The following is a 25,784-nucleotide window of genomic DNA, read 5'->3' as shown; positions in this document are numbered from 1 at the left end:
ATCTTGAAGCCAAAGTATAGGGTAACTGAAATACGAAAGGAAAGGAAAATTGGTCTGGAACCCACTGGTCACAGGTGCTATAAACCCAAATACCCACAACTTAGGGAATCATTGCAGATGAGTGCAGGTTTACAAAAACCAAAGGGCAAGCGTGGAAATGACATGCTCACTCGGGCTTAGGTCTGGGGAGAAAATAAGGGGTTGTGGGGGCCAAGGGAAAATACCGGACCGTTAAAATGAGAGTAACAGCCATTTTAGCAGATTGCCATGTGGGAATGACAGCCACAAGGCTGTTACAAGTTCTTTCTTCCTTTCTTTTTTTCTTTTCTCTTTTCTTTCTTTCGTTCGTTCGTTCTTTCTTTTGTTCTTTCTTTTGTCATTTTTTTTTTAATCTGGGAAGCTAGAAGCTTACTCACTCCTGCTTTAAGACGTTAGCAAACGAGTTTTAAAACATTCTAAGAACTAACTCCATGCCATATGTCAAGGCCAGATTGAGCCCGTAAGTCATCAGGATGTGGGAGCCTGGTTTAGGGGCCTCTGGGTCAGCTGTGCAAGGCAATCAGAGCAGGCAATTCAACGTGGCTAGTTGTGGAGAGGAAACTCACTTAGAGACAAAATAACCGGTCTCAGGAAAATAAGGGGCCATTCCCGGTCAGCCCAGAGACCTGGGATAATTGAGGGGGCTCAGAAGCACCTGAGGAGCTAAACCAAGGGCTTTGGCTACCGACACATTATGTCTGTCACAGAGATTAGAAATGAGATTAGCGCCTTTGACATTTCCAGGCCAGGGTCTCCCAAGAGCAGCCCTTCAGTGGTCTGGCATAAGCCCTTGCCACCTTCTTCGGAAATGGAAGTGAGCTTGAGGCAGACAGCGGGCATCTTGCGAGGAGGCCTTTGCTTCCATAGGTACCGAGGCACCAGAAAGCATAAATGGTTCGGTAGCTTTAGGGTGCGTCATGTCTAATTTCTCAAGAAAAGGAAGCACCAATGATTGTTCATTTGTTCATGGACTGATTCATTTCATTCATCTATTTCAACCACCAAATATCGAGCCCCTAGTGCACGCCGGACTTTGAGGGGACAGAGAGGAGTATAAAACCAGTCCTTACACTCAACAGTTGGGGGGTGGGCGGTGCACAGCAATGTATACCTGTAAGCAGTGCCCCAGGGTTCCCCAGGGGGTCTCTGCAGTGAGAAGCGGGCACCCGAGGGGGAATCAACCACGGGGGTGTCAAAAATCTGCCGGAGGACGCAATATCTAGATTTTCTTTTACTAATGTATTCATTTTTAAAAACTTCATCCAGCCTGTGATGCTACAGTCATTATAATGTCAGGACCATCTCCTACTTACTTAGTACCTACAGGTTATAATTAATCACTGATATTCATAACAATGATTCCTAGGCCCTCGGGAGTTTAGAACTGCTTTCTGAATTTTCAGAGAAGGATTACACTTTGTTTAATTTAGTTGGCATTGAGTGTTTACCCTTGAGTTTCAATTCTCGGAAACCTGGCATCCATGCAGAATGTACTGCTCTGCGCTGGAAGATATTGTCTATCCGTTTATCTCATTTGTCCCCATGAAGGAGGTTGGTCACATGTTGCTATTGATATTTTGTAATCGAGAGAATGGGGGCCATGGTTAGCTGAGGGTCCCACACCAGCTACAGCCGTGACAGATCCAGGATTAAAACCGAAATCTCCTACTCTCAACCTCTGGTTCCAAAGCTCAGAATTAAGTGGAACATACCATTCTCAAAGTGTTCCAGATAAACGCCAGTGTTTCTCGCCATTATTCCGTAGAGGAAATCACCCCATCATCTTTCTCCTGGACCCCTTCAGTAGATTCTCAACTACACTGTCCGTTGCCCTCTTATTCCTTTTCAGTCCATCTTCCGCATGTTTTCCAGAATGATCTTTTTAAAATTCACATTGGAGTTATTCCCTCACACCACACACCATCTCCTACCTCCTAACCCATAAAGAGGTTTCATTTTTAGTTGCTTTACTGAGATGTAAATCATATACTATATGCTGAGAGTTTAGCTCAACGACTGGTGTTGCTGCCTTGATGCCCATTTCTCTTAACCTAGCAGCCTGCGGCAGTCCCTCAGCCCACCCAACCCCTCACACACGCTTAGGTCCTAGGGAACAGCCCACAGAGCCACATGCAAGGGTCAGTTCCTGCTGTGACTTCCCAATAGCGCTGGTGACCAATAGTCCCTCTGCTTCCCAGGGTCTTCCCCTGGAACAGCTCTTAGATAAGAACATTGTGAAGTTCCCAAAACTCTGCTCTTCTGGTTCTGGTTTGAGTGGACCAACCTGGCTTTAGCCCAGGATCCCCAAAGCACTGCACCCACAGACCTAATAAAGGAATGTACCCCAGGTCCTATCACACTCTCCATACACTCTGTCCTGATCCCCCTATGCGGCCCTTCAGGGTGTGCCCTGCCCCTGCTCCAGGACTGGTGGGTAATAAGTTTCTCTGTTCCAGTTTCTGTCATGGTCTATGTTGAATTGCAGCTCACCTTCTAGCCCCTGTGTTCCACTTTACAAATGTGAATTTAATAAAGTCCTAACACCACACAAATCACTCATTTAAAGTATACACATGCAATTTCTTACTTGACACATCTCCAAAGGCAAGTGAATTAAAAGCAAAAATGAACTATTGGGACCTCATCAAGATAAAAAGCTTCTGCACAGGAAAGGAAACAATCGACCAAACTAAAAGGCAACCGATGGAATGGGAAAAGATATTTGCAAATGACATATCAGACAAAGGGCTAGTATCCAAAATCTATAAAGAACTCACCAAACTCCACACCCGAAAAATAAATAATCCAGTGAAGAAATGGGCAGAAGACATGAATAGACACTTTTCTAAAGAAGATATCCAGATGGCCAACAGGCACATGAAAAGATGCTCAGCGTCGCTCCTCATCAGGGAAATACAAATCAAAACCACACTGAGATAGCACCTCATGCCGGTCAGAGTGGCTAAAATGAGCAAATCAGGAGACTACAGATGCTGGAGAGGATGTGGAGAAACGGGAACCCTCTTGCACTGTTGGTGGGAATGCAAACTGGTGCAGCCGCTCTGGAAAACAGTGTGGAGGTTCCTCAAAAAATTAAAAATAGATCCACCCTATGACCCAGCAATAGCACTCCTAGGAATTTACCCAAGGGATACAGGAGTGCTGATGCATAGGGGCACATGTACCCCAATGTTTATAGCAGCACTTTCAACAGTAGCCAAGTTTTATGGATAGAGCCTAAATATCCATCAACTGACGAATGGATAAAGAAGATGTTGTTTATCTATACAATGGAATACTACTTGGCAATGAGAAAGAATGAAAGCTGGCCATTTGTAGCAACGTGGATGGAACTGGAAGGTATTATGCTAAGTGAAATAAGTCAAGCATAGAAAGGCAGACACCATATGTTTTCACTCATTTGTGGATCCTTAGAAACTTAACAGAGAACCATGGGGGAGGGGATGGGGGAAAAAAAAGTTCCAGAGAGGGAGGGAGGCAAACCATAAGAGACTTTAAATACTGAGAACAAACTGAGGGTTGATGGGGGGTGGGAGGGAGGGGAAAGTGGGCGATGGGCATAGAGGAGGGCACCTGTTGGGATGAGCACTGGGTGTTGTATGGAAACCAATCTGACAACAAATTATATTTAATTTAATATAATTAATAAATAAATAAATAAATAAATAAATAAATAAATAAAGTATACAATTCAGGGGGACCTGGGTGGCTTCCGTTGGTTGAGTGTCCGCCTCTTGATTTTGGCTCAGGTCATGATCTCATGGGTCCTGAGATCGAGCCCCATGTCGGGCTCCGTGCTGACCATGCAGAGCCTGCTTGGGATTCCCTCTGTCCCTCTCTCTCTCTGCCCCTCTCCCCTAGTCATGTTCTCTCTCTCAAAATAAATAAATAAACGTTAAATAAGCAAAGTATACAATTTGATGGTTTTTAGTGTATTCAGAGTTGTACAACCATCACCACTATCAATTCTAGAACATGTTCATCTCCTCGAAAGAAACCTTCTTCCCATTAGCTATCATCCTCTATTCTCTTCACCATCCCCAACCCTAGGCAACTAGGGTTGCCTATCTTCCAGTCTACTTTCTGCCTATGGATTTGCCTATGTTGAACATTTCACATAAATGGAATCACATACCATGCAGCCTTTTGTGTCTGGCTTTTTTCACTTAGCGTGTGTTCAAGGTTCATCCATGTCGTGGCGGGGTGCCCAGGCTTCCTTCCTTATTTTGGTTGAATAATATCCCATTGTGTGTGTCCAGTATCTAAGTGTGTGTCCAGTCACTGTTGATGGGCATGTGGGTTGTGTCCCACTTTGGGCTCATATAAATAATGCTACTGTGACAGGCCCGTTTTTGTGGACCTCTGTTTCATTTCTCTTGGGTGTATGAGTAGGAGTGGCCTTACTGGGTCATATGGTAACTCTATACTTAAGTCTTTGAGGAACTTCCAAACTGTTTTCCCAAGTGGCTCCATGAGAGAGTTTCAGTCGTGTTAAGCTGCCCTCAGAAAAGAGGCCAAAAGGTTAAACCATGTCTGCGAGCCCCTCTGACCTGGTCCTGCCATCTCTTCACTGCCCCCCCTTCTCTCATTCCTTCCCTCCCTCTGGCTTCTGGGCAGGTTTTCTGTGGCCACTTTGCTTCCTATTCTGTCGGCCTCCATCAGAGAGGCCTTCTCACGACAGGCCCCACCCACAGTCTATATGCAATCTCCTCACTATGTCATTCCTTGCTTAATAATGAATTATAGGCTGCTGGGGCACCTGGGAAGCTCAGTCAGTTAAGTGTCTGACTTCAGCTCAGGTCATGATGTCACAGTCAGTGAGTTCCAGACCCGTGTCGGACTCTGTGCTGACAGGTTGGAGCCAGGAGCCTGCCTCGGATTCTGTGTCTCCCTCTCTCTCTGCCCCTCTCCCACTCACGCTCTCTCTCAAAAATAAATAAACCTTAAAAAATTAAAAATAGTAATTATTATTATTTATATGATGCTTATTTAATCCAACTAAATGGTGGCTATAAATGAGCCTTAAAAATCCAATGGCGGTAGTTTTTAACTATTATAAATCAAGGATCTTGTGCAAAACCAAAGCATGATGGGGCATAGAATGTATTTGTTGAATGAATTCATGACCACAAGAGAGAGAGTTTAGCTAGAGACTTCAAGCTGTCCAGATGGGTCTGTAATCTACATCAAAACTTTCATTTCTCCCTGGGTATTTTCCGGGTTCTTCCTTTTGCGCCAAATGTTCTAAAATAGGCATACAAAAAAGTTTTTCTCTCAAGGGCCAGATAATCAATACTTTCGGCTTTGTGAGCCATGGAGACTGTTTGCAGCTACTCGATTCTGCTGGTCTATTCTAGTGAAAAAGCAGCCTCAGACAACAGGTCAGTGAGTGAGGGTGGCCCTGTTCTGATATTTCATTTACAGAAACAGACAGCAGGCTGGATTTGAGCTGGAATTACTAACATTTGATTCTCTTTGAGCTTACCAAATTTTCAGCTTCGTGAGGTCCAGCCTAACAAAACTTATCAGAGAAGGGCACTGTCAGATGAATTCGGGTTCCTTAGCTTGTGCCCCATACACAGCGCAGACATGCTTTCTGGGCCATTTGCTGCACGGTCTGGGTGGGTGGGTAGATCTGTAATCCCAGGTCCTCTCCAGTTGACCCAGAAACATGCAGAAAGGGACGTCGTGAGCAAAGTGACGAGTGACACTGGCATCTTCATTCCGGGCCGGCCAGGATACTGGAAGAAGCTGGTGGCCCTGAACCGGGGGAGTCTGGATGGTCCGGAATGGAGCCCGACGCAGGCTGGTTGTCATGTGGACTGTCCGTACTCTGAAGCACAGAACCTGTGTACCACGCTGGGGGCATCTGGTCAAACGGAGAGAAAAAAATGGAGCAGTCAGAGGAGAAATCCAGAAGAATCTAACAGAATGTATCTGATCGTGACACGGTCATGTCTGGCTGTGTGAGGCATTTTTGTGCACAAGTAAAAAAATCCGAGAAGAGATGCTGACCTCGGGGCATAAGAATGGTAAAGAGGGATTTTTGTGAGAAATATAAGTCCATTCTTGTAGCTTGCACTGCCTCATTTATGAAGGCAGGGACAGATGGGCTCACTTTGGTGAGCTAGAATTCGTATCAAGTTCTATTTGCTTTATTTTCTTTCATTTAAATATGCTTATTAGTAATATGTGCATCAGAACCAAATCATTTTCTATCAGTCATCACCAAACAACAAATAATCCCATGTAAAATATGTTTGCCCACTTTAGAGAGTTATGGCAACTTTGCTGATCGTGGCTTCTTCCTCTGGAATAGGCAGAAAATGCTACGGTTGACTTCTCAATACATTGCCTCTTAGCTGGGCTCACCCTCAGGGAATTCTCAAATGACAAGTGTCACCTCTTTCTTGTCTATTGATCTGTCCTCTAGAGAAAAAGAGACTTCCTTATAAACTCAAAGCCCTTAGCTCATCCATTGTTCATTTGTTACATTTATTGAAAACCTGCTCTATGAAAGACAGTGTTTCACTGTGCTGTGGGGACCAGGCAGGCAAATCTCCCTGTCCTCGTGAGCTTACATTCCATGCGTCTTACATTTTCTGTGTCTTCCCTGAGCTGTCATTCTGGCAACTGTTGAAGAAGTATCTGCATCATAGGCCTGTGACAGCAAGAGCCGGGGAAACAACGTAGGGATTGGGATGAGCATTGATTGAAGAGCGACTGTACTTGATCAAAGAGTTAAGGGAGGCCTCTGTTTTGAGGAAAGACATAAATGGAATGAGGGGCAGGCCACAAAAACTCCTTGGAAAGTGTGTTCTAGGTGAGGGAACAGTGTCTTCAGGGACCGTGGAATGGAAATTAAGTTAGCTGGCTTGAGAAACACCAAGGAGCATGTGGCCAGGATGGAAGGATTCTGGGAGAATGATGGCAGATGGGGCCAAGGATACTCCACGGTCCATGTCAGGGCTGTGTGGGCTGCAGGGAGGACTTAGGACACAAGTCACGTGGGCTGATTGGGGAGCAGAACGGTGAAAGGTCCCATCCGGTTTTTTTGGATTTTTTAATGTTTATTTATTCTTGAGAGAGAGAGAGAGAGAGAGAGACAGAGTGTGAGTGGGGGAGGAGCAGAGAGACGGAGACACAGAACCCAAAGCAGGCTCCAGGCTCTGAGCTGTCAGCACAGAGCCCGATGTGGGGCTCAAACTCACAAACCACGAGATCATGACCTGAGCTGAAGCCAGATGCTTAATCAACTGAGCCACCCAGGCACACCATCCCATCTGCTTTTTCAAAGGTCACCAGGAACGCTGTGTGGCGAATAGTGACGGTAAGGTAGCATAGGAGCAGAGAATGCAATTAAGAGATGCTCGCGATACTGCGGCGAGGGGGACTTAGCCCTGCAGTGGCCCCAGCCACCAACAGCTGGTGAGAGATGGCCGGACACAGGGTGGACGAGGTATGGCTCACAGGGCCAGCAGATGGACTGGACAGGGAGGAGAGGACTGGGCATCAGCTGGTGAGCCTCACACTTCTTCAACTCAATAGCTGCACCGCCACTCACGTAGGAGCTAATGTCGATCCCTCTGTTGCAAAGAGAGACAGTGAATGCTTAAGGAAACAATGTGGACAGGCAAGGGGGGTGACTCGGCGACGCGCTGGCACTGGGGGAAGTCAGCCGGTCCTGATTATTTGTGTAGTTCATTACCCTACATGTCTTACGCGCCATGTCTTAAGGCTGCTGAGCACCTACAGAATCCCTGGGGTCGGACCTTGGGACTCTGCCTTACTCAAGTTGCCAGGTGATTCCCATGCAAATTAGTTTTCTTTTTTACTGTGATAAAACAGCACATTATGAAAAATTTCCATCTTAACCACTTCTAAGCGTACAGTTCAGTGATGATAATGATATTCACATTGTTGTGAAACAAATCTCCGGAACTTTTTCTTCTTGCAAATCTGAAACTCTATGCCAATTAAATAACAGCTCCCTTTTCCCTCTCTCCTCCTCCCCCCCCCCCATAGCCGCCATTGTCTGTGTCTATGAATCTGACTACTGTAGATATTTCCTATAGGAGGAATCACGGAGTAGCTGTCATTTTGCGACTGGCCTGTTTCAGCGTAATGTCTAGCACATTTCGCTTATCCATTCATCCGCTGATGGACACATGGGTTGCTTCTGCCTTTTGGCTGTTGGGATAATGGCTGCAGTGATCATGGGTGTGCATATACCTCTCCAAGGCCCTGTTTGCAATTCCTTCATGTATATATACACGTATATATATACATACATATATATATATGGCATTGTTCTTCCACACAAAAGACACTTCTAGAAGTGCAACTCTTGTGTCTCTTGATTGTGGTGGTGCATGTAGGTGGAGAACTAAGTACACAGGTATGTGTGCATGTACACATACATACAAGTAGCAATAAAACTGAGCAAATCTAGGATCCAGGACTGTATTGAGGCCATTGTTCTGCTTGCATGACTGTGGTTTGTAAGAGGTAACTATTGGGGGACACTGGCCAAAGAGTGCATGGTACCTTTCTGTGCTATTTCTTCCACCTTCAGGAGAATAAAAATTTTTTTTTTAATTTTATTTTTATTTTTATTTATTTATTTATTTGTTTATTACATATGAAATTTATTGTCAAATTGGTTTATAAAATTCAGGGGCGCGTGTTCGTAGGTTCGAGCCCTGCGTCAGGTTCCGTGCTGACAGCTCAGGACCTGGAGCCTGCTTTGGATTCTGTCTCCCCCTCTGCCCCTCCCCTATGTCTCTCGAAAAACAAACTAAAACATATATTTTTTCTTCAATTTCAAAAACAAAGCATTGCCCCCGCTGGTAAAGGCACAAGTGGAGGGGCACAGAGTTCTGTGCTTTGTTCCAAAGCAGGAACCAGAGCAGGATTAGAGGCAGACCCACAGTGCTAAGTAGACCAAGGGCATGGGTGGCCCAAAGCCCAGACAGCAGGACCAGTGTAGCAGGGATGAGGAGTTGGACGTTTGGTGAGAGCCAAATGTGCCAACTTGTGCTCGCTCAAAAATAAATAAACATTAAAAAAATAAGGGGCGCCTGAGTGGCTCTGTCCCTTGAGTGCCTGACTCTTGGTTTAGGCGCAGGTCATGATCTGGGTCATGATCTGGGTCATGATCTCACAGTTTGTGAGATCAAGCCCCGAGTCAGGCTCTGTGCTAACAGTGTGGGGCCTGCTTGGGATTTTCTGTCTCTCCCTCTTTCTCTGCCCCTCCCCTGCTTGGTTTCTCTCTCTCAAAAATAAATAAACTTAAAAAAAGTTTTCTAAACATTAAAAACATGAGCTTCAGCTTCCTTTTTTTTTTATTTTTATTTTTTTAATTTTTTTTTCAACGTTTATTTATTTTTGGGACAGAGAGAGACAGAGCATGAACGGGGGAGGGGCAGAGAGAGAGGGAGACACAGAATCGAAAACAGGCTCCAGGCTCCGAGCCATCAGACCAGAGCCTGATGCGGGGCTCAAACTCACGGACCGTGAAATCGTGACCTGGCTGAAGTCCGACGCTTAACCGACTGCGCCACCCAGGCACCCCAAGCTTCAGCTTCCTAAAGTCAGCTTTTTCCTTAGATGCCCGAGACCATGAACCCTAATCAGAAACTTAATGTTACAGAGAATTTTCTGTTTGTTTCACAAAAAAACCAAAACAAAAAACAAACAAAACAAAACAAAACAAAGCAAAACCCTTTAAGGATAACTGGAAGCTTCTATTTATTTAGCATTTTTTATGTGTCAGGTATTTTGTTGAGTGCTTTACAAACATCATGTATTTTACCTCACATAAACTCTGTGAGATAGGTGCCCCTCTCCCCTCTTAAAGATGAGAACTCTAAATCTGAAGTCCGTGCTTAGAACCTGAGCTCTTTCCTGGTTCTGAGACTTGATTAGCAAGATTAAAAGTGAAACTTCAGAGAAAAAGCAGACACTGATAACATTGAGGGCTCAGAAAACAGGGGCACCTGGGTGACTGTCAGTTGAGAATCCGACTCTTTTCATTTTTAATTTTTTAATGTTTATTTATTTTTGTAAGAGAGAGAGAGGGAGGGAGGGAGGGAGGGGCAGAGAGGGAGACACAGAATCCAAAGCAGGCTCCCCAAGCTGTCAGCACAGAGCCCAACACCGGCTCGAACCCACAAACCGGGAGATCATGACCTGAGCCAAAGTTGGACACTCAACCGACTAAGCCACCCAGGCGCCACCATCCGACTCCTGATTTGGGCTCAAGTCATGATGTCACAGTTCGAGGGGTAGAGAGCCCTGTGTCGGGCTGTGTGCTGACAGAGCCTGCTTGGGATTCTCTCTCTCCCTCTTTCTGTGCCCCTACCCCACTCTCTCCCTCAAAATAAATAAACATAAAAAAAAAAGGGAACGAAATTTGAAGAGTCCAAGTTCCCTACTGTGGAATTCTGTCAAGTGCATTGAGACTCTTTTTTTAATCCAAAACTCAGAGGCCTGGGAGAGGGGAAAAGCCAGCCACTGGCTGTGCTGCAATACCGATGATCCTCTGTCCTACTTAACGCTCACGTGCTTCCCATTAATCACCAACACTGAGAGGTGCCAGATGTCCTGAAGTTTAACATACTCCCGTGACTCCCCACTTGTGATAGACCGTAGCCAATCTGCAGTCAATTTTAATAGAAACTTCATAGATGCATTTTAACTCTGAAATTAACACATGCCCATTATAGAAGATCTAGAAGAGTGTAGAGAAGCAGAGTAAAAAAAAAATATCACTGCTAATCTTCCAGTGTAATCTTAATTGTGTAATGTCTTTGCCTCTTCTTCGAAAAAGACATTATACTTCACGTACTATTTTGCAGTCAAACGTTTACTTCATACTATGAACACCATACCATTAACATATTTTCTCATTCCCTAAAGTGTTTCTGCAATGTCGTGTTCTACTTTGTGTCGAGCCACCCAGGCGCCCCATGTAATTTTTCCTATTTGTAAGCAATATTGAAATGAATATACATGTTATCAAACACCCCCCACCCCACCTGCTCGTCCCTGAGATACACAGATATCCCCCAGGCTAAATCTCTATAAGCAACATCACATGTTTTCAAGGCTTGGGATGCCTATTGACAAATTGCATTCCAGAAAGATGTTTTAGTGTCATCAGTAATGCATGAGTATTTGTTTCCTTATGTTTGAGAAACACTGACTATTAGGTTTTCCTAATTATTTTGGCAGTGTTGGAAGCAAAAAGTTACCTCATTTAATTTTATAATGCTTGTTGCTGTTTTGTTTTCTGATTTTGTTAATTGTTGTTTTGTCCTTATTGATTTTTAACCAGCTCTTTATATATTCAAGATGGTAAACATCTGTTTTAAATGACACAGCCACTTTTCCCAGTTTTCTATTTATTTTATTTATGATATTTTAGTCATACGCAAACTTGCTTTTGAGTTTTTTAATCTCTCAATAATTCACTTCACTTATATCTTTAATACCAGTTTAGAAAGGCCTTCCCCACTCTATCACATAAATATTCAATGGGGTTTTTTTCTCCTAATACTTTAATCCACCTGGAATTTATCAGGCTATACTTTAAATTTTTTTTTTTTCAACGTTTATTTATTTTTGGGACAGAGAGAGACAGAGCATGAAGGGGGGAGGGGCAGAGAGAGAGGGAGTCACAGAATCGGAACCAGGCTCCAGGCTCTGAGCCGTCAGCCCAGAGCCCGACGCGGGGCTCGAACTCACGGACCGCGAGATCGTGACCTGGCTGAAGTCGGACGCTTAACCGACTGCGCCACCCAGGCGCCCCATATCAGGCTATACTTTAAATGTTTATATATCAACCTTGATTTTTGGAGAATATCTGTTTTATAAAACACATTTTAATACTTACTTAACAAAATGACTTTAGATCTATCAACTAAAAAAAAAAAAAAAGATACTGCATTCTTTCCATTCTCTTTCTCTGAATTTTGCTTTTGGAGACGGAGAACAACAAGTGAAAATAAAATCCTCAGTAATTTTCTCCTACAGCTTTGTTTTCGAAAGTATTATATTTCTCATCTTTGTGCAAAAATCCCCTTAACCCTTGTATGTATCCTTAATTGATCTGGTACAATTCCAATATCCATGATTTATATAAATTTACTTGAACCAATTAAAATTTTCAGCCTGTGTCCCCTCTTGGGGTAGAGGATATTCACTAGGACTTTACCCAAGCTGCTTAAATAAAATTATTTTGAATATCTGCATAGATTTCTTACACATAATTAAAATTAGTTCAAAAATTAAATAGAAAAATGCCCTCGAAGTCCGGCATGGTTGTGAGCATGCATACATAATAAAAAAAAATATGCTCTCATTATGTTTGGTGGAAAACACACTTTAAAAGTAAAATTTCGGATCAACAAAGGAAATACTACAGTCCAAGAGGAACAAGCTTTTCAAAGAACATTTGATAACAGTATCAAGATCCTTAATTAATAATCTAGCGAGTCGGAAACTTGAATCTCCCCTTTGATCACTTTTAGAGGGAGCTATAAACACCACATCCAGTCCGTCAAGGGGGAGATGCCACACAGAGCCGTGGAAGTGAAGGCAGGGGAATGTTAACAAAAGGCTAAAAATATCTTTTCCCTGGGAACTCTCCAGGAGCTAGCCCATAATGAGATTCAACTTAGATAAGTGAATAAAGCCAAGAAAACTAACTTGAAATGCAAGTAATTGGTGTCAAAGAGAAATCTGGAATAGTGAGATAGGAAAGAAGTTTGAAGGGAGTAATGGCTGACAAGGATTAAATCGAGGTACTTCATCCACCTTCTCAAAAGTTTCAGTAAAGGTCTGTTGGGAGCAAATGAAGGCCAAGGTCACCAAACTCTCCCCTGATCTAACAAACCTTGTTTAAAATGTCCTACGTGCCAGTAACTGTGCTAGACACAGTCCTTTATCTTTTTACTCAAAACAAAAACAAAATGGAGAATGATATCCCGAACACCATTTGTTACGTGCGCAAACTGACCTGGGAAGTTGAAATTACTTAATTACACGAATTGTCATGTTACTCTCTTCGCCTAGGATAGGCTTGGTGTGCACCTGTTTGGGCTTAATAGTTAATAGTAACACCTGCGTTCATTCTAAAAATGTTACGGTCTGACCCATACATTAGGGACCACAGTAGCTGCAACAAATTACCACAAATGTGCGACTCCGAACAAACGCAAATTTGTTATCACACGCTTCCATAGGTCAGAGTACAACCCGGACGTCACGGAGCTAAAAATCAATGTGCCAGTGGGCCGCCCTTCACTTCTGAAGTCTATGCAGGAGGACACTTGTCTTTTCTAGCATCTAGAGACTGCTCACATTCCTTGGCTGGTGGCCTCCTCCTCCATTTTCAAAGCCAGTGATGGTTGCTCAAGTCTGTTCTCACCTTCTGGCTCAGACCTTTCCTCTCCTGCTCTCTTAAGGACGCTTGTGATCATATTGGGCCCACCCTGATAATCCAGGCTGATCTCACTGTTTTAAGGTCAGCTGATCAGCAACTTTAATTCTGCTTTGCCATGTAAGTTAGCATATGCACAGGTTCCAGGGAGTAGGACATAAAGATTTTTAGGAAGACTGTCATCCCACCGGCCACAGATGCTCTAAGGTAGCATATCCCCAAATCGGAAGACAGGCTTTCTGATTCAAAGTCTGGTTGTAATTTCAGTGATCACTGAGGATGTCTTCAATGGGAAAGTCTCGTTTGATCTTTGTGACATGTTGGTAGGTGGGGAGGGTGGGAGAATTGCAAACAGAAACTTGGTAAAAATATCCATCATTGCTTTCTTTATTCAAGGCACTTATGTATAGAAGGAATACCTAGAAAACAGTGTTCTTGCCTTTCAGTTGTCTGTGATCTGACTGGGCCATGAGTATATCTCCCCCCCCCCCCCCCACACACACACACAGAATGCAGAAGTCTCTATGAGAGGAGCCTATAATAAATGAATATGATATTCTATTAATTAACTATGTAAGAAGTCAGATGCAAAACATAAGGGCAGTTTGAGTTTCATACTAACCACACAACTTAGGAATTCATTTTACCTTCTTCTCTCCTATGACAGGAAACATTATATATTTCCATAGTGGAAAATCTGGTTTTTAAAAATCTTCCAGGGGCAGCTGGGTGTCTCAGCCACTTAAGTGTCTGACTTCAGTTCAGGTCATGATCTCATGGTTCGTGGTTCGAGCCCTATGTCGGGCTCTGTGCTGACAGTTTGGAGCCTGGAGCCTGCTTGGGATTCTGTGTCTCGCTCTCTGTCAGCCCCTCCCTGGCTTGCTTAGGCTATCCTTTAAATGTTTATATATCAACCTTGATTTTTGGAGAATATCGTGTTTTATAAAACACATTTTAATACTTATTTAACAAAATGACTTTAGATCTATAACCTAAAAAAAAAAAAAAGATACTGCATTCCATCCATTCTGTCTCTTGAAAATAAATAAATGTTAAAAAAAATTTTTTTGTAATCTTCCAACATTCTCAACCTTGAGAGATCATCTATTATAAATAAACTCACAATAGCATCCTTACACAAAAATCTCTGTGGGCTTTTCTATTTCTATGGAAACCTGGAGCCCATCTACCACGCCCTTGAGGTGGGAGAAATTGCTCATGTTCACACAGGACCCTCATGTCTCTACTCTTGGATAAAGTGTTTTTGCTTTAAACAGATTATGGGTGATTTGCATACCATGTTCCCTTCCCACTCTATTCACCCTGATCATTTGAGAGGCACATTTATAAGAGGAAAAATTTCTTTCTTTTCTTTTCAGAAAATCTGACGTTCTAGAAGGGAGCATGTTGTAGCTAGGCTAATAGTGTAATATTCCCCAATCTATAGTGTTTTATTTTATTTTTAAAAATTTTTTAATGTTTCTTTATTTTTGAGACAGAAGGAGACAGAGCACCAGAGGGGGAAGGGCAGAGAGAGGGAGACGCAGACTTTGAAGCAGGTTCCAGGCTCTGAGCTGTCAGCACAGAGCCCGACATGGGGCTCAGACTCGTGAACTGTGAGATCATGACCTGAGCTGAAATCGGACGCCCAACCTACTGAGCCACCTAGGTGCCCCTAAGCCTATAGTGTTTTCATAAGTATTTTCATGTTTATCAGGAAAAAATTTATAATAAGCTTATCATATCCCTAAATTCATGGATAGTTTTGCCTTGAATGAGGCAACAATGAAACATAGCAATGTAAAGCTATTTACTATGAAGCAAATAACACAGTAAAGAAAATAAAACAAAAACGCAAAGGAAGCCCATGAAAGACCATTTGGCAAATGAGGGCAGAGTGGAAGAAAGCATGAATTTTAGAGTCAGACCTAAGTTTGGATCCCGCTGGATCACAAACTAGCTTTTGCTTATAGACCAGTACTTAATATTTCTCTGAGTTTTGCTGCAGTGGGTGTTTCTACAGGTTGTTTTGAGCCAAATCAGACAATGCATAAAAAGCCCAGACGTGCATTGGACACCAGATAAACATTAGTTCCCTTCTTTAAAAGGCAAGTAACTAATTTAATGTAGTTAGGTATTATTTACCACTGTGGTTCTTATTTCATGGATTAAGACTGCACGAAGAGTCACCTGACTGACAGTCCGTGGAGTTCAGACCGACTGTCAGCTCGTACGTGCCAGGGATGGACAGAAAGGACAGATGGCCAGAGCCGAGGCTAAACTTTGGACTCCAGTCTCTTAAAGAGGTACTGCCTCTTCATGCAATCAGTATTAAATCAGCTTTGTGCCATCAGTGTTAAATCAGGTGGCTGTTATGTGCAGACATTGGGTCTCAGCCTTGGGGATTCGTTAATGGTCAAGAACATTCATCACACCTCTGCCTTCATGGGACCAGTCAGGGAGGCAGACGTTAATGGAGTCGTCACACAAATAAATATGCTATACTATGGGAAATGCCGTAAAGGAAGGGTACCATACGACGGGACTGTAAACCAGGGACAGGCTAGTTAGTCTGGAGGACCAGGGAAGGATCTTCTTTGCTAGTGATATCTGAGCTCTGAAGGATAAATAGGGTCGACCAAGGACAGCAGGTGGGAGGATCACGTGTGAAAGTACCTGTGCTGAGAACGAGCAGCGTAAATTGGGAAAACGGAAAAAAGATTTGCGTAGTTGGATAATAAGGACAAAGGGCATCTCTTAGGACATGAAATGAGTTTGGAGAACTGGGCTGGGGCCCGATGATAAAAAGACTTGTCTAAGTAAAGGAATGAGAAACTCCTGAGGGATGTCCATTATGGGGTGACATAAATTAATTAACAGTCTGAAAAGATACCCTGGAAGCCTGTATTAGTCCGTGTTCTCCAGAGAAATAAAAGAGATAAAGAGATAGATAGGTAGATATACACACATACACATACATCTTTATACAAAAGGATTTATTGTAAGCAATTGGCTCACACAGTTAAGGAGGCTGAGAAGTCCCGTGACTTCTGCAAGGCTGGTTCTGCAAGCTGGTTGTGTAATTGAGTCCAAGTCGAAAGGCCTGAGATCCAGGAAAGTCCAATGTGCTGATTGCAGTTCGGGCCTGAAAGCCTGAGAAGGAGGAACACCCGGGGCACATTGTCCAGGGCGGTGACCAGTACTGGGCTCTTGAATGTGACTAACACAATGAAAGAACTAGATTTTTTTTTTTTATTTTATTTATCTTTATTAATTTAAATTTAAATAGCCATATGTGGCTAGTGGCTTCCAAATTGGACAGTGTAGGTTTGTTTTTTAATTTTTAATTTTTTTTTTGAGAGAGAGAGAGAGTGAGAAAATGGATGGGGGAGGGGCAGAGAGAGGGAGACACAGAATCTGAGGCAGGCTCCAGGCTCCCAGCTGTCAGCACAGAGCCCGACGTGGGATTCGAACTCATGCACTGTGAGATCATGACCTGAGCCAAAGTCAGACGCTGACTGAGCCACCCAGGCCCCCCTAGACAGTGTCGTTTTAATATGTGACCCTGTTCTATGCCTTCATGTTGCTTCTCTCTAACTGAAATTACTTTACTCCTGTGTTTTACATTGCCTATTACCTGTCTCTTTCATGCCGGAATAGCTTGTTGACTGCTAGATTTGTAACACTCAGGGTAGGAACTGACATATATTCATATCTCAATGAACTTTCTGTTAAATTGACTTTCAAATTAATAAATGCCCCTTAAGAGCACTTTGCTATTTTTGAATGCTGTTCCAAAGCACTTAGCTTCTAATGATCTTGCTTTCCACTGAAAAATCCAGAAATCAAACTCTGGATAGTATGGTAACACAAAATGCTATCAGGTTGTGTGCTGACATTGTTGGTTTTATCAGATTCAGCTGGACGTTTCGTAGTCACCCTAATCAGTTATATCTCTTTAGTTTCTGTGTGTCTTTCCCTTATGTTGAGATGGATCTGGAGTCTACCCTCCCAGTTCCAACATTTTGCACACTTGGGGAAATGTGGATTCTGTTCCTCTAGCCTACTTGTGGCTTCCGACACTGCCCAAAGCTTGTTCAACGGGGAAGTGTTGGAGAGGGTCATCGAGAGTTCATGAGCCAGGTCGTGACCTCCGGTTGACCCGGAAGCCGGATTCAGGTAATCGATCAGAGAGGTTCCTCACGCCTTCCCCGTCCTTGGAAGATAAGGTCTGCCCACCATTCCCACAGTGGGAGCTCTTTTCAAGGATGCAGCTTTGAGAGAGCGATGTGTTGCTGGGCCAATGGATGGTACACTTGATCGAGCCCTGCGAAGGCTTCTGTGTAAACTTTCAGAATTCTGGGGGGCGGTGCAGAGATCTCCCTGTCTTGCAGCTGCCTAAGATAAGCTCCGTAAGTAAGCTCCCTTGCTTGTTAACGTTGCCACCTACCCATCAGGGACCCTCGGTCTCTCCCTGCCCTACGTGTACAAACCAACAAGAAGCTTAGGGTTCAGATCCCAGATATTTGTTGTCTTTAGACATAGGGGTTTTGGTTGAGTAAAAGTCAAGTCTTTGGCTATTCTGGGAGGACAAAAGGTCAGGCCGTCCTTATTACACAAAATTGCCCCAAGGTTTTGTTTGCTTTCCTTGGTTTAGTAGAATTTGCATAGCGTGTTAAAAAAAGCATCAAAGTATAGTTCATTCTCTGTGAGCTCTCCTTTGTGTGCAGATATGAAAAGCCTCTGCCCATTTATTTGCTAGTGAAAGGATGAATACTACAGAAAAAAGTGGAAAAGAATATTCTGCTCAAGCTTACCTGGGTTCGTTTTTTTTTATCACCTTCAAATTCTGTGCACAGACGTACGTTACACATGCATGATGACCATGCTCTTTTGCGTGTTCACGCACAATATTCTAAGGGGTCAACAAGGTTAAATCATGATTTTAGCCAATGGCTGTATTGTCTTATGTCGTAAAAACATTCATTCAACCAGTCCCCCCTGCTTGGGCATTTAGCGGACGCCAGTGGTGATTCATTGTCCTGATCATGAAATAACACTACAGTGAATGTGTTCCTACACGTAAGTGCCTCCAAACTCAAACTCACCCGGAAGTGGTATCCAGATGGAACAAAGCGTGGGAGCCCTTAATAGCTTTTGTGGAATTTTCCCACATTTCTTTCGAAAGGATGATCGCCGTTTGAAGCACCATCCGGTGGGGTGCAACCGTGCTGATTTGTAACAAGTGTTTCTCTTCTCCTTTCCTAATTCGGGCTTGTTTTGACAGTAGTGCCGATAACAATACGAGTAGCAACAATGGCAGCGGCTAATATTCCTGGGGTATATCATGGGAGAGCATTAGAGTAGGTGCTTTAAAAACATTGTGGGTCATGGTTAAAAATATAAACCCTGGAGGCTGACTTCATGAGGTCAGATCCAGATTCTACCACTTAACCTCTAATTTGCTTCCATTCCCTGCTTGCCAATGAGTCACAGGCTTACTAGGAAGACCAGATGAGTTTATCGAGTAGTAAGCCCAATAAAGCACTGGATAATGTTGATTCTTATTCCTAATTGTGGGTGGTTTTATTAACATCATTTCACAGGTGAGAAAATGAGAGAGTGGGATATGGCTCAAGGCCACCTGGCTCGCGAGAAGTGGGCTGGTTCGACCTGCAGAAGCCCTTTCCCCAAGGTTTGCGACTTCGGGGAAATACTCAGCCTCGTCCAGCACAGGGACCAGCACTGACATCCCAGGAGAAGTTAGTGTTGCCGCCGAGTTAGACCAAGGCAGAATCAGGCACAGAAAAGGAGAGCATAAGGTCACTGTAACTCACTGGAGATGCCATGATGTAACTCCTTGTTTCCAAGATCAACAATAAAGCTGGGGTTTGGGAGGGGGGGGGGGGCGATTATTTTCTTCATCCTTGCAAACTGAAGGTAGTTCTGTATGGAAGTGTTTTGTGGGATTGTGAAATACCCCCTCGATTACAGCGGCCCTGTGGGCAGCAATCCCAAGGTCTTGTTCGGGACCCGTGCAAATGCCTTCCTTGCCTTGGGAAGGCCCTCTCTAAATATTTACTGACCTGAATTTCTGCTAAACATTGTCATAAACACTTTCAGTTATTTCTTAATGTACTCTGTTCATAACTGCTTAGTCAATTATTTTTATTAGCATAACGTTCCTTTTAAGCATAATGACGTTGGGGAAAAAAACAGAAACATTGTAAGCACATTTTCTCAGCTATGGCTGATTGTGAGTGTTTTCTCTCTTTTCTTTTTCTTTTTTGGACTTCCTTTGCAGATTTGATGAATTAATTGTGAACTTCCCAGGGGGGAACCTAATACGAACTGAAATTTGTCGTTTATTCTATAATGTTGCGGTTCTATTCTAGTTCCAGTGACTATCCATTGAGACGGAAGCTTGAATATTGCCAAGGGCTCCTAAAATTGCTGGCATAACCTACTTTCTCCAGAGAACCTGACTTCAATTTTCATAATGAATTAACGCCTTCTCTCTCCCCCAATTTCTTTGCTCCAATAGCTCTTTGTGGAGACCACTGATGTCAATGGCAAAACTCTCGAGGGGCCAGTTCCTCTGGAAGTCATCGTGATTGACCAGAATGACAACAGACCGATCTTTCGGGAGGGCCCCTACATTGGCCATGTCATGGAAGGATCACCGACAGGTATGTTACATTGGCTTCCATTAGCATACTGGCTTGGGAAGTGGGCTACTATGTGACCTTTGGGGATGCTAGAGACTATTTTCTCCCTGCTCCGCCTTGTGATATACATCAGCACTGCCCAGTTATTTCCCTGGGTGGAAGCAAGCCCTGGAAATCTGGAACTCAGAACATGCCTGGGGTGTTGCAGGCTGTGAAAATCTCTCTCCTCGTCTCTGAAAGCGACCTTCCAAGGATCTTTCAAGGCTGTGTGAATAGATCTAGCTCACCCTTGTGACGGCCCAAGGTTGAACTCTGTGGGATGGCAGGCCTTTGAAGAAAATTAAGGTCCCCACCCCAGGCTCCTCAGTCATTCCTTTTCGTAATTGTCTTTTAATAAGAACCATTTTGGAAAAAACAGGTACGACTTTTTTTTCCCCCCTCCTTTTCCTTACACAAGGGTCATGGAGAAACCTTGTGGCCTCAGTCACAGGGCCAAAGGCAAGACATTTTATTTCTCTCTGGAAATACAGGCACCTACGTTATGGAAATCACAGGGTTACTACAGAGCTCCTGTTATCTTTTTTCACACTTAACCTTCCAGGGAAGGTGTTAGAATTTAGAGCTCCCTTTTTTTGGCACAAGAGATACGAATAAACGCATTCTGTGACCAGCAGCAGAAGTCACTGCTGAGTAGGATGCTTGAGAAAGTCGAGAGCAAAGTCGAAAAGCCCCTATTACGAGACTAGACTTTGATTGTAAGTCTTAAAATTCACCGGAATGAGTACATACCATACGAAGACTGTGTCTGTGGCTGTGTCTGGATGGTGCCCCTAGAAGTGATTCAGTGGGGCAGACGGGAGACAAGAGCCCCAGCATTGCTTCCGCGGGTTCTGTTTTTCCCCTTCACTGACTTGATGGGATGTTATCAGTAACTGGTAGACAGTGGAGGCTCTGCAAGCGTCGTCATGGTAACCTGCCTAGACTACCCCTGAGTCATTGTATGCAAGGCGCCTAAACCTGTCTCCCCAGCTCTGGGCACTTTATCTGCTCCCCAGGGGCAGGAGCCGAGCTCCCCTCCTGCGACTTGAATGCAGTGTATAAAAAGGAGCTAGAGGGCATTTGGGGGAGCCCACGAGGCAGGAGGGTAATAACAGGCCTGGAACGATGGTGGAGGTGGGTCAGATCATTTTCAGGCAGACCTTTCCAGTAACACCTCTCCTCTTCTCTTCTTTTTTTGTTGCTTATTTATTGATTGATTTTTAAGAGAGAGCGAGAGATCCCAAGCAGGCTCTGCACTGTCAGCACAGAGCCCAACGCAGGGCTCGATCCCACAAACCATGAGATCATGACCAAAACCTAAACGAAGAGCCTGACGCTTAACCGCCTGAGCCACCCAGACACCCTCGTAGGCTCCTTTTAATGGAAGGGTGGCCTCTTGTAAGAGAGAGCCTGGGATTTGGGTTTAACATTCACAGATCTCTTAAACAAGCCGATGTGCAGGTCGAGTTAAGGGAACTGATAGGGAAAGCTGTTAAAGAGGTTAGAGTTTGAGCAGAGCAGGAAAACGATTCCCCGTTTCCGTCTGTGAGCGACTGGAATTTGAGCCGGTCCTGGAAAGTGTTCTAAATGTAAATGACAGCGCTTCTGTCGGAGGCGGCTGTGTGCGTGTGCGTGTCTTTGTATATTATGTGTGTATATGATTAGACGCCGTCCAATTTTCCTCCCGCTGTGCCCTTCCTTAAAGTTTCAGGAAGAATTTCAAGTTTTATTGCTTTATATACATGTCATATTTTCAAAGAAAAATGGAATCTTTTACGTACACTGAATTTCTTAAAGCACAAAGCAATTTGGTTAGGATGGACGGATCTCCAAGCAAAACATAAAGCACTTCCAACCTCTCCTACTGTTTGGGATTATCCTCTAAAAACACATAAAGACTCGGAGATCTATGTGACTTCTTCCAGCTGTGCAGAATTTGGCCTGAATCATTGTTTTTCTTTTTCAGCCCCCTCTGGGTTTGACTAGAAAGCAGGAGTTGAAATAGAGTCAGTCAAATTTGGGGTCAAGAGTGGGGAGACGTGGTGGAAAACTTCGAGAGGAAAAATCATTTAGATGGCTCAGCACCTCCCAAGAGAGCTCAGGCAGGATGGCCCCTAAAGCCCCCCCTGAGTACGGTGGGAATCTGGGAAAGGAACCACTTACATGTTCTGACCATGAACCCTGACAGGCTGTAGAGATGATGGCCTGTCTCATTTCAGTAATGCCCTGCCCCTTTGTGCTTGGTGGAATCCTGTGTGTCGTAGACCCCATGGCAGATGGGTTGTACAGAAGGGGATGCTGACCCTGGAATGAGTTGAGTGACTTTGCCGTATTCACATAAATGATAGATGGGAGCCAGTGTTCGGGGCTCAGTCTGTCTCCCCGACCTTCAAACCATGAGCTCTTTCAATGTTTATTTATTTTTGGGACAGAGAGAGACAGAGCATGAACGGGCGAGGGGCAGAGAGAGAGGGAGACACAGAATCGGAAACAGGCTCCAGGCTCTGAGCCATCAGCCCAGAGCCTGACGTGGGGCTCGAACTCACGGACCGCAAGATCGTGACCTGGCTGAAGCCGGACGCTTAACCGACTGTGCCACCCAGGCGCCCCCCATGAGCTCTTTCAAGTGTCCCACAAACTTCATGGTGAGAACGGCCATCACACTGTCATAGCATTGGGTTGAGCACTTACTGTTCCCCCCTATGACATTCTAGCAGTTCCTCCACTACCCCGTTTTCTACCCTGAGGGGTGGATACCACTCTCGCCATCACACATCTGAAAAAAATGAATCTCAGGTCCAAAGTCACATGGCTGGCTGGTGAGCCAGAATCTGTGTCCGTGTGTCTGGCCTGAAACACAGGCTCTTTCCCACATTTGACTTGGACATGACCCCCCCCCCCCCAACCCCGTCCCTCACATTCTTGACCATGAGCCCTTTGCAGTCCCAGCAGGGGGGAGGTATTTGCTCTATCAGAGGAACTGATATAGCTCCCGATGGAAAGTAACGAGCTCTTCTGACCAAACGTGGACCTCACGGAATCCCTTTTGGTGTAACGTGTGCTCTTACTCAGTCTCTAGGGTTAAACCGTGCTGCCCGTGGGCCATGTTGTCACTCACGTTGCTTTCTTCTGAGTTCAGGTCATCAGGGCCAGCTTGTGGGGTGTGACCGGCATGGCCTCAGGGCCCCACGCTCAGGCTCTGCTGTCACCACCTTAAAATTATTAGTAGGTGTTGGACAAGGGTCCCCTTTGCATTTTCCTTTTGTACCCAGCCCCTCCCCCCAAAATTGTGTCACTGGTCCTGAGCATGGCCCTGTGGCCCAGAGCTCATGGGATACTCCCCCCAGCTCCTTAGCCAGGTGAGACCTTGGGCAGCTTCCTGAACCTTCTAGAAGCCTCCGTCACCTTGTCTGTAGATGGGGTGGGTGCGTAATAAATAGTACCTACCCTAGAGAAGCGTGTGCACTGATAAAATGGGACACTGTGCTTCACTCAGCACTTGCAACATAACAAATGGGTAAGAAATGCTAGAGTATCGTTAATGCTGCAATGATTCTTATTATTCCTGCAGCGTACCCTTTAGGGAAGGTAAGGCAAAGAGACATGCAGTTTGTGTGAAGGAACATTCATCTCCCAACAAACCAAGCATCATTTTCATGTTCCAGTGTACCTGGATATGCCATCGACACCAATCTGTCATGGAGGAAGGTCACCCATATTTATCTGGGTGTGCAGACAGGAGACCATTTCCAGCTGCTCAGCACTAAACTCCAGGGTATTGTTTTGGGGAATCAGTACTGGATGAGGAAAGATCAACAGAAAATAATGGTCTTTGAACTTCGCAAATTATGAGCTATTCCTTTCGTGGAGCCACAAGGCATTGATTTATGGGACCCAAGCCCGGGCCCGGCTGTTCTGTGGGGCCAGCCAGAGCTCTGCGCGAGCCTGGTTTTCTGAATGCCCAGGGCATGCCAAGACCTCGTGAGTGGGGAAAGAGGGCTGGGACCCTTGAAGTTCCTGGAGGGCACACTTGCCAGGGCCCCCAGTGCCTATTGGTACCAACTCTCCCCTGTTTTGCCACCAGTAGTGTTCTGGGCACCTTTGAGAAGGGCCAACCACGAGACCCTGAGATGAGGATTGAGGGCTTGGGGTTGATCTGAGGTGCAGGACAGCAGGGGAGGAGTGTATCAGGTAAGGGAAGTTGGCCAACTCGAGGTGCCCCCTGAAGCCAGCTACCAGGGTGGGCAATTGTGAGCTTGAACCTTTAGGTTGGGGGGCCCTGTAAAATGCATAAAACACACACATTAGAGTCATTCCCACCCAGGGGCCCGGTTAGTATGCATCCCCACATGCCCATCAGATATTGGTCACGAACTATACCCAGAGGGACTTTAATTCCCAGGCCCCTTTGGCCACTCATGAACATGGGCAAACCAGGGCAAACCAGGTTCCAGAAGCTCGGGGGCAGCCTTCCAACCAACAAGATACGGGAGCTGGCTGTTGGGCTGGCCTCAGCTATGTTCTTCCCTCCATGCTTTCGGCCACCCTGAACATGCCCAGTGAATGGGGGCAGCCCGGAGAATGGCACCCACCCCTGGCCAGACGGATCGGCTTTGAGGGATGTCGGGGGAGGGAGGTAATGGGAAGAATTCGCTTAGTCCCTAAAAGACAGGACCAAGGAGGACAAATGATGTGGACCTTTCTCTTTAATTAGGGGTCAGGGCCTGGAGGTGCGTGTTCTGACTCCTGAGAGAAAACTGGGGCTGAGATGTGTCCTCCTGTCAGTTGAAGAAGCGTAGAGATTAGCAGCTACATCCCCTTCTGACTTGTGAGAGCGCCAGTGCCCTTGCTCGCCCTGGGGCTTCCTCTCCTCCCTCTTTCGTTGCTTTTCTTGCCATCCAGTATTGTTACTGAGCACCTACTGTGTGCCAGCATCCTTCTTAGCTCTGAGGGTACAGCTGCGGACCCGTCAGGCGTGGCTCGTTCCCTCCAGGTTGGCACAGCCAGGTAGGGGGCCTGGCTACAAGTACGAACTGAAACGTGGGAAGCTCCGTGGATGTTTATTCCAGAGGGGCGCAGGCCAGCCTCCCCGAAGAGGGCTTTGTCGGTTATTTTTCCTCTGGGGTCCACCTGGGTTTCTGTTATTTGAGGCTCAGTTACCTTTATTTAAATCTCGTGTAGTGTTCATTTTTGAGAGAGGGAGACAGAGACAGAGTGTGAGCGGGGCAGGGGCAGAGCGAGAGGGAGACACAGAATCCGAAGCAGGCTCCAGGCTCTGAGCTGTCGGCCCAGAGCCCGACGCGGGGCTCGAACTCATGAACTGAGAGATCATGACCCGAGCTGTAGTTGGACACTGAACCGACGGGGCCACCCAGGCGCCCCTCAGTTACTTTTATTTTTTAAAAATCCAGGGGCACCTGGGTGGCTCCGTCGGTTAAGCGTCCCACTCTTGATTTTTGTCTCAGGTCGTGATCTCGTGGTTTGTGGCATCGAACCCCACAGCGGGCTCTGTGCTGATGGTACGGAGCCTGCTCAGGATTGTCTTTCTCTCTGTCACTCTCTGCCCCTCCCCT

At 45.2% G+C, this 25,784-nt stretch overlaps 1 protein-coding gene across 1 annotated transcript in view; it reads left to right on the top strand.

Moving 5' to 3' along the window:
- The window catches only part of CDH13 (cadherin 13), a 1,039,261-nt gene that overhangs the window by 628,035 nt on the left and 385,442 nt on the right, over positions 1 to 25,784 (top strand). Inside the window, exon 6 of the mRNA XM_086688815.1 lies at positions 20,049 to 20,193. Within this exon, the coding sequence (XP_086544941.1) occupies positions 20,049 to 20,193 (145 nt within the window). The remainder of the gene's footprint in view (positions 1 to 20,048; positions 20,194 to 25,784) is intronic.

The sequence above is a fragment of the Puma concolor genome, chromosome E2 (genome assembly GCF_028749965.1).
Source record: "Puma concolor isolate L17-30 chromosome E2, mPumCon1.1.hap2, whole genome shotgun sequence".
Classification (NCBI taxonomy): domain Eukaryota; kingdom Metazoa; phylum Chordata; class Mammalia; order Carnivora; family Felidae; genus Puma; species Puma concolor.
This window is presented reverse-complemented; position numbering and strand designations above follow the sequence as displayed.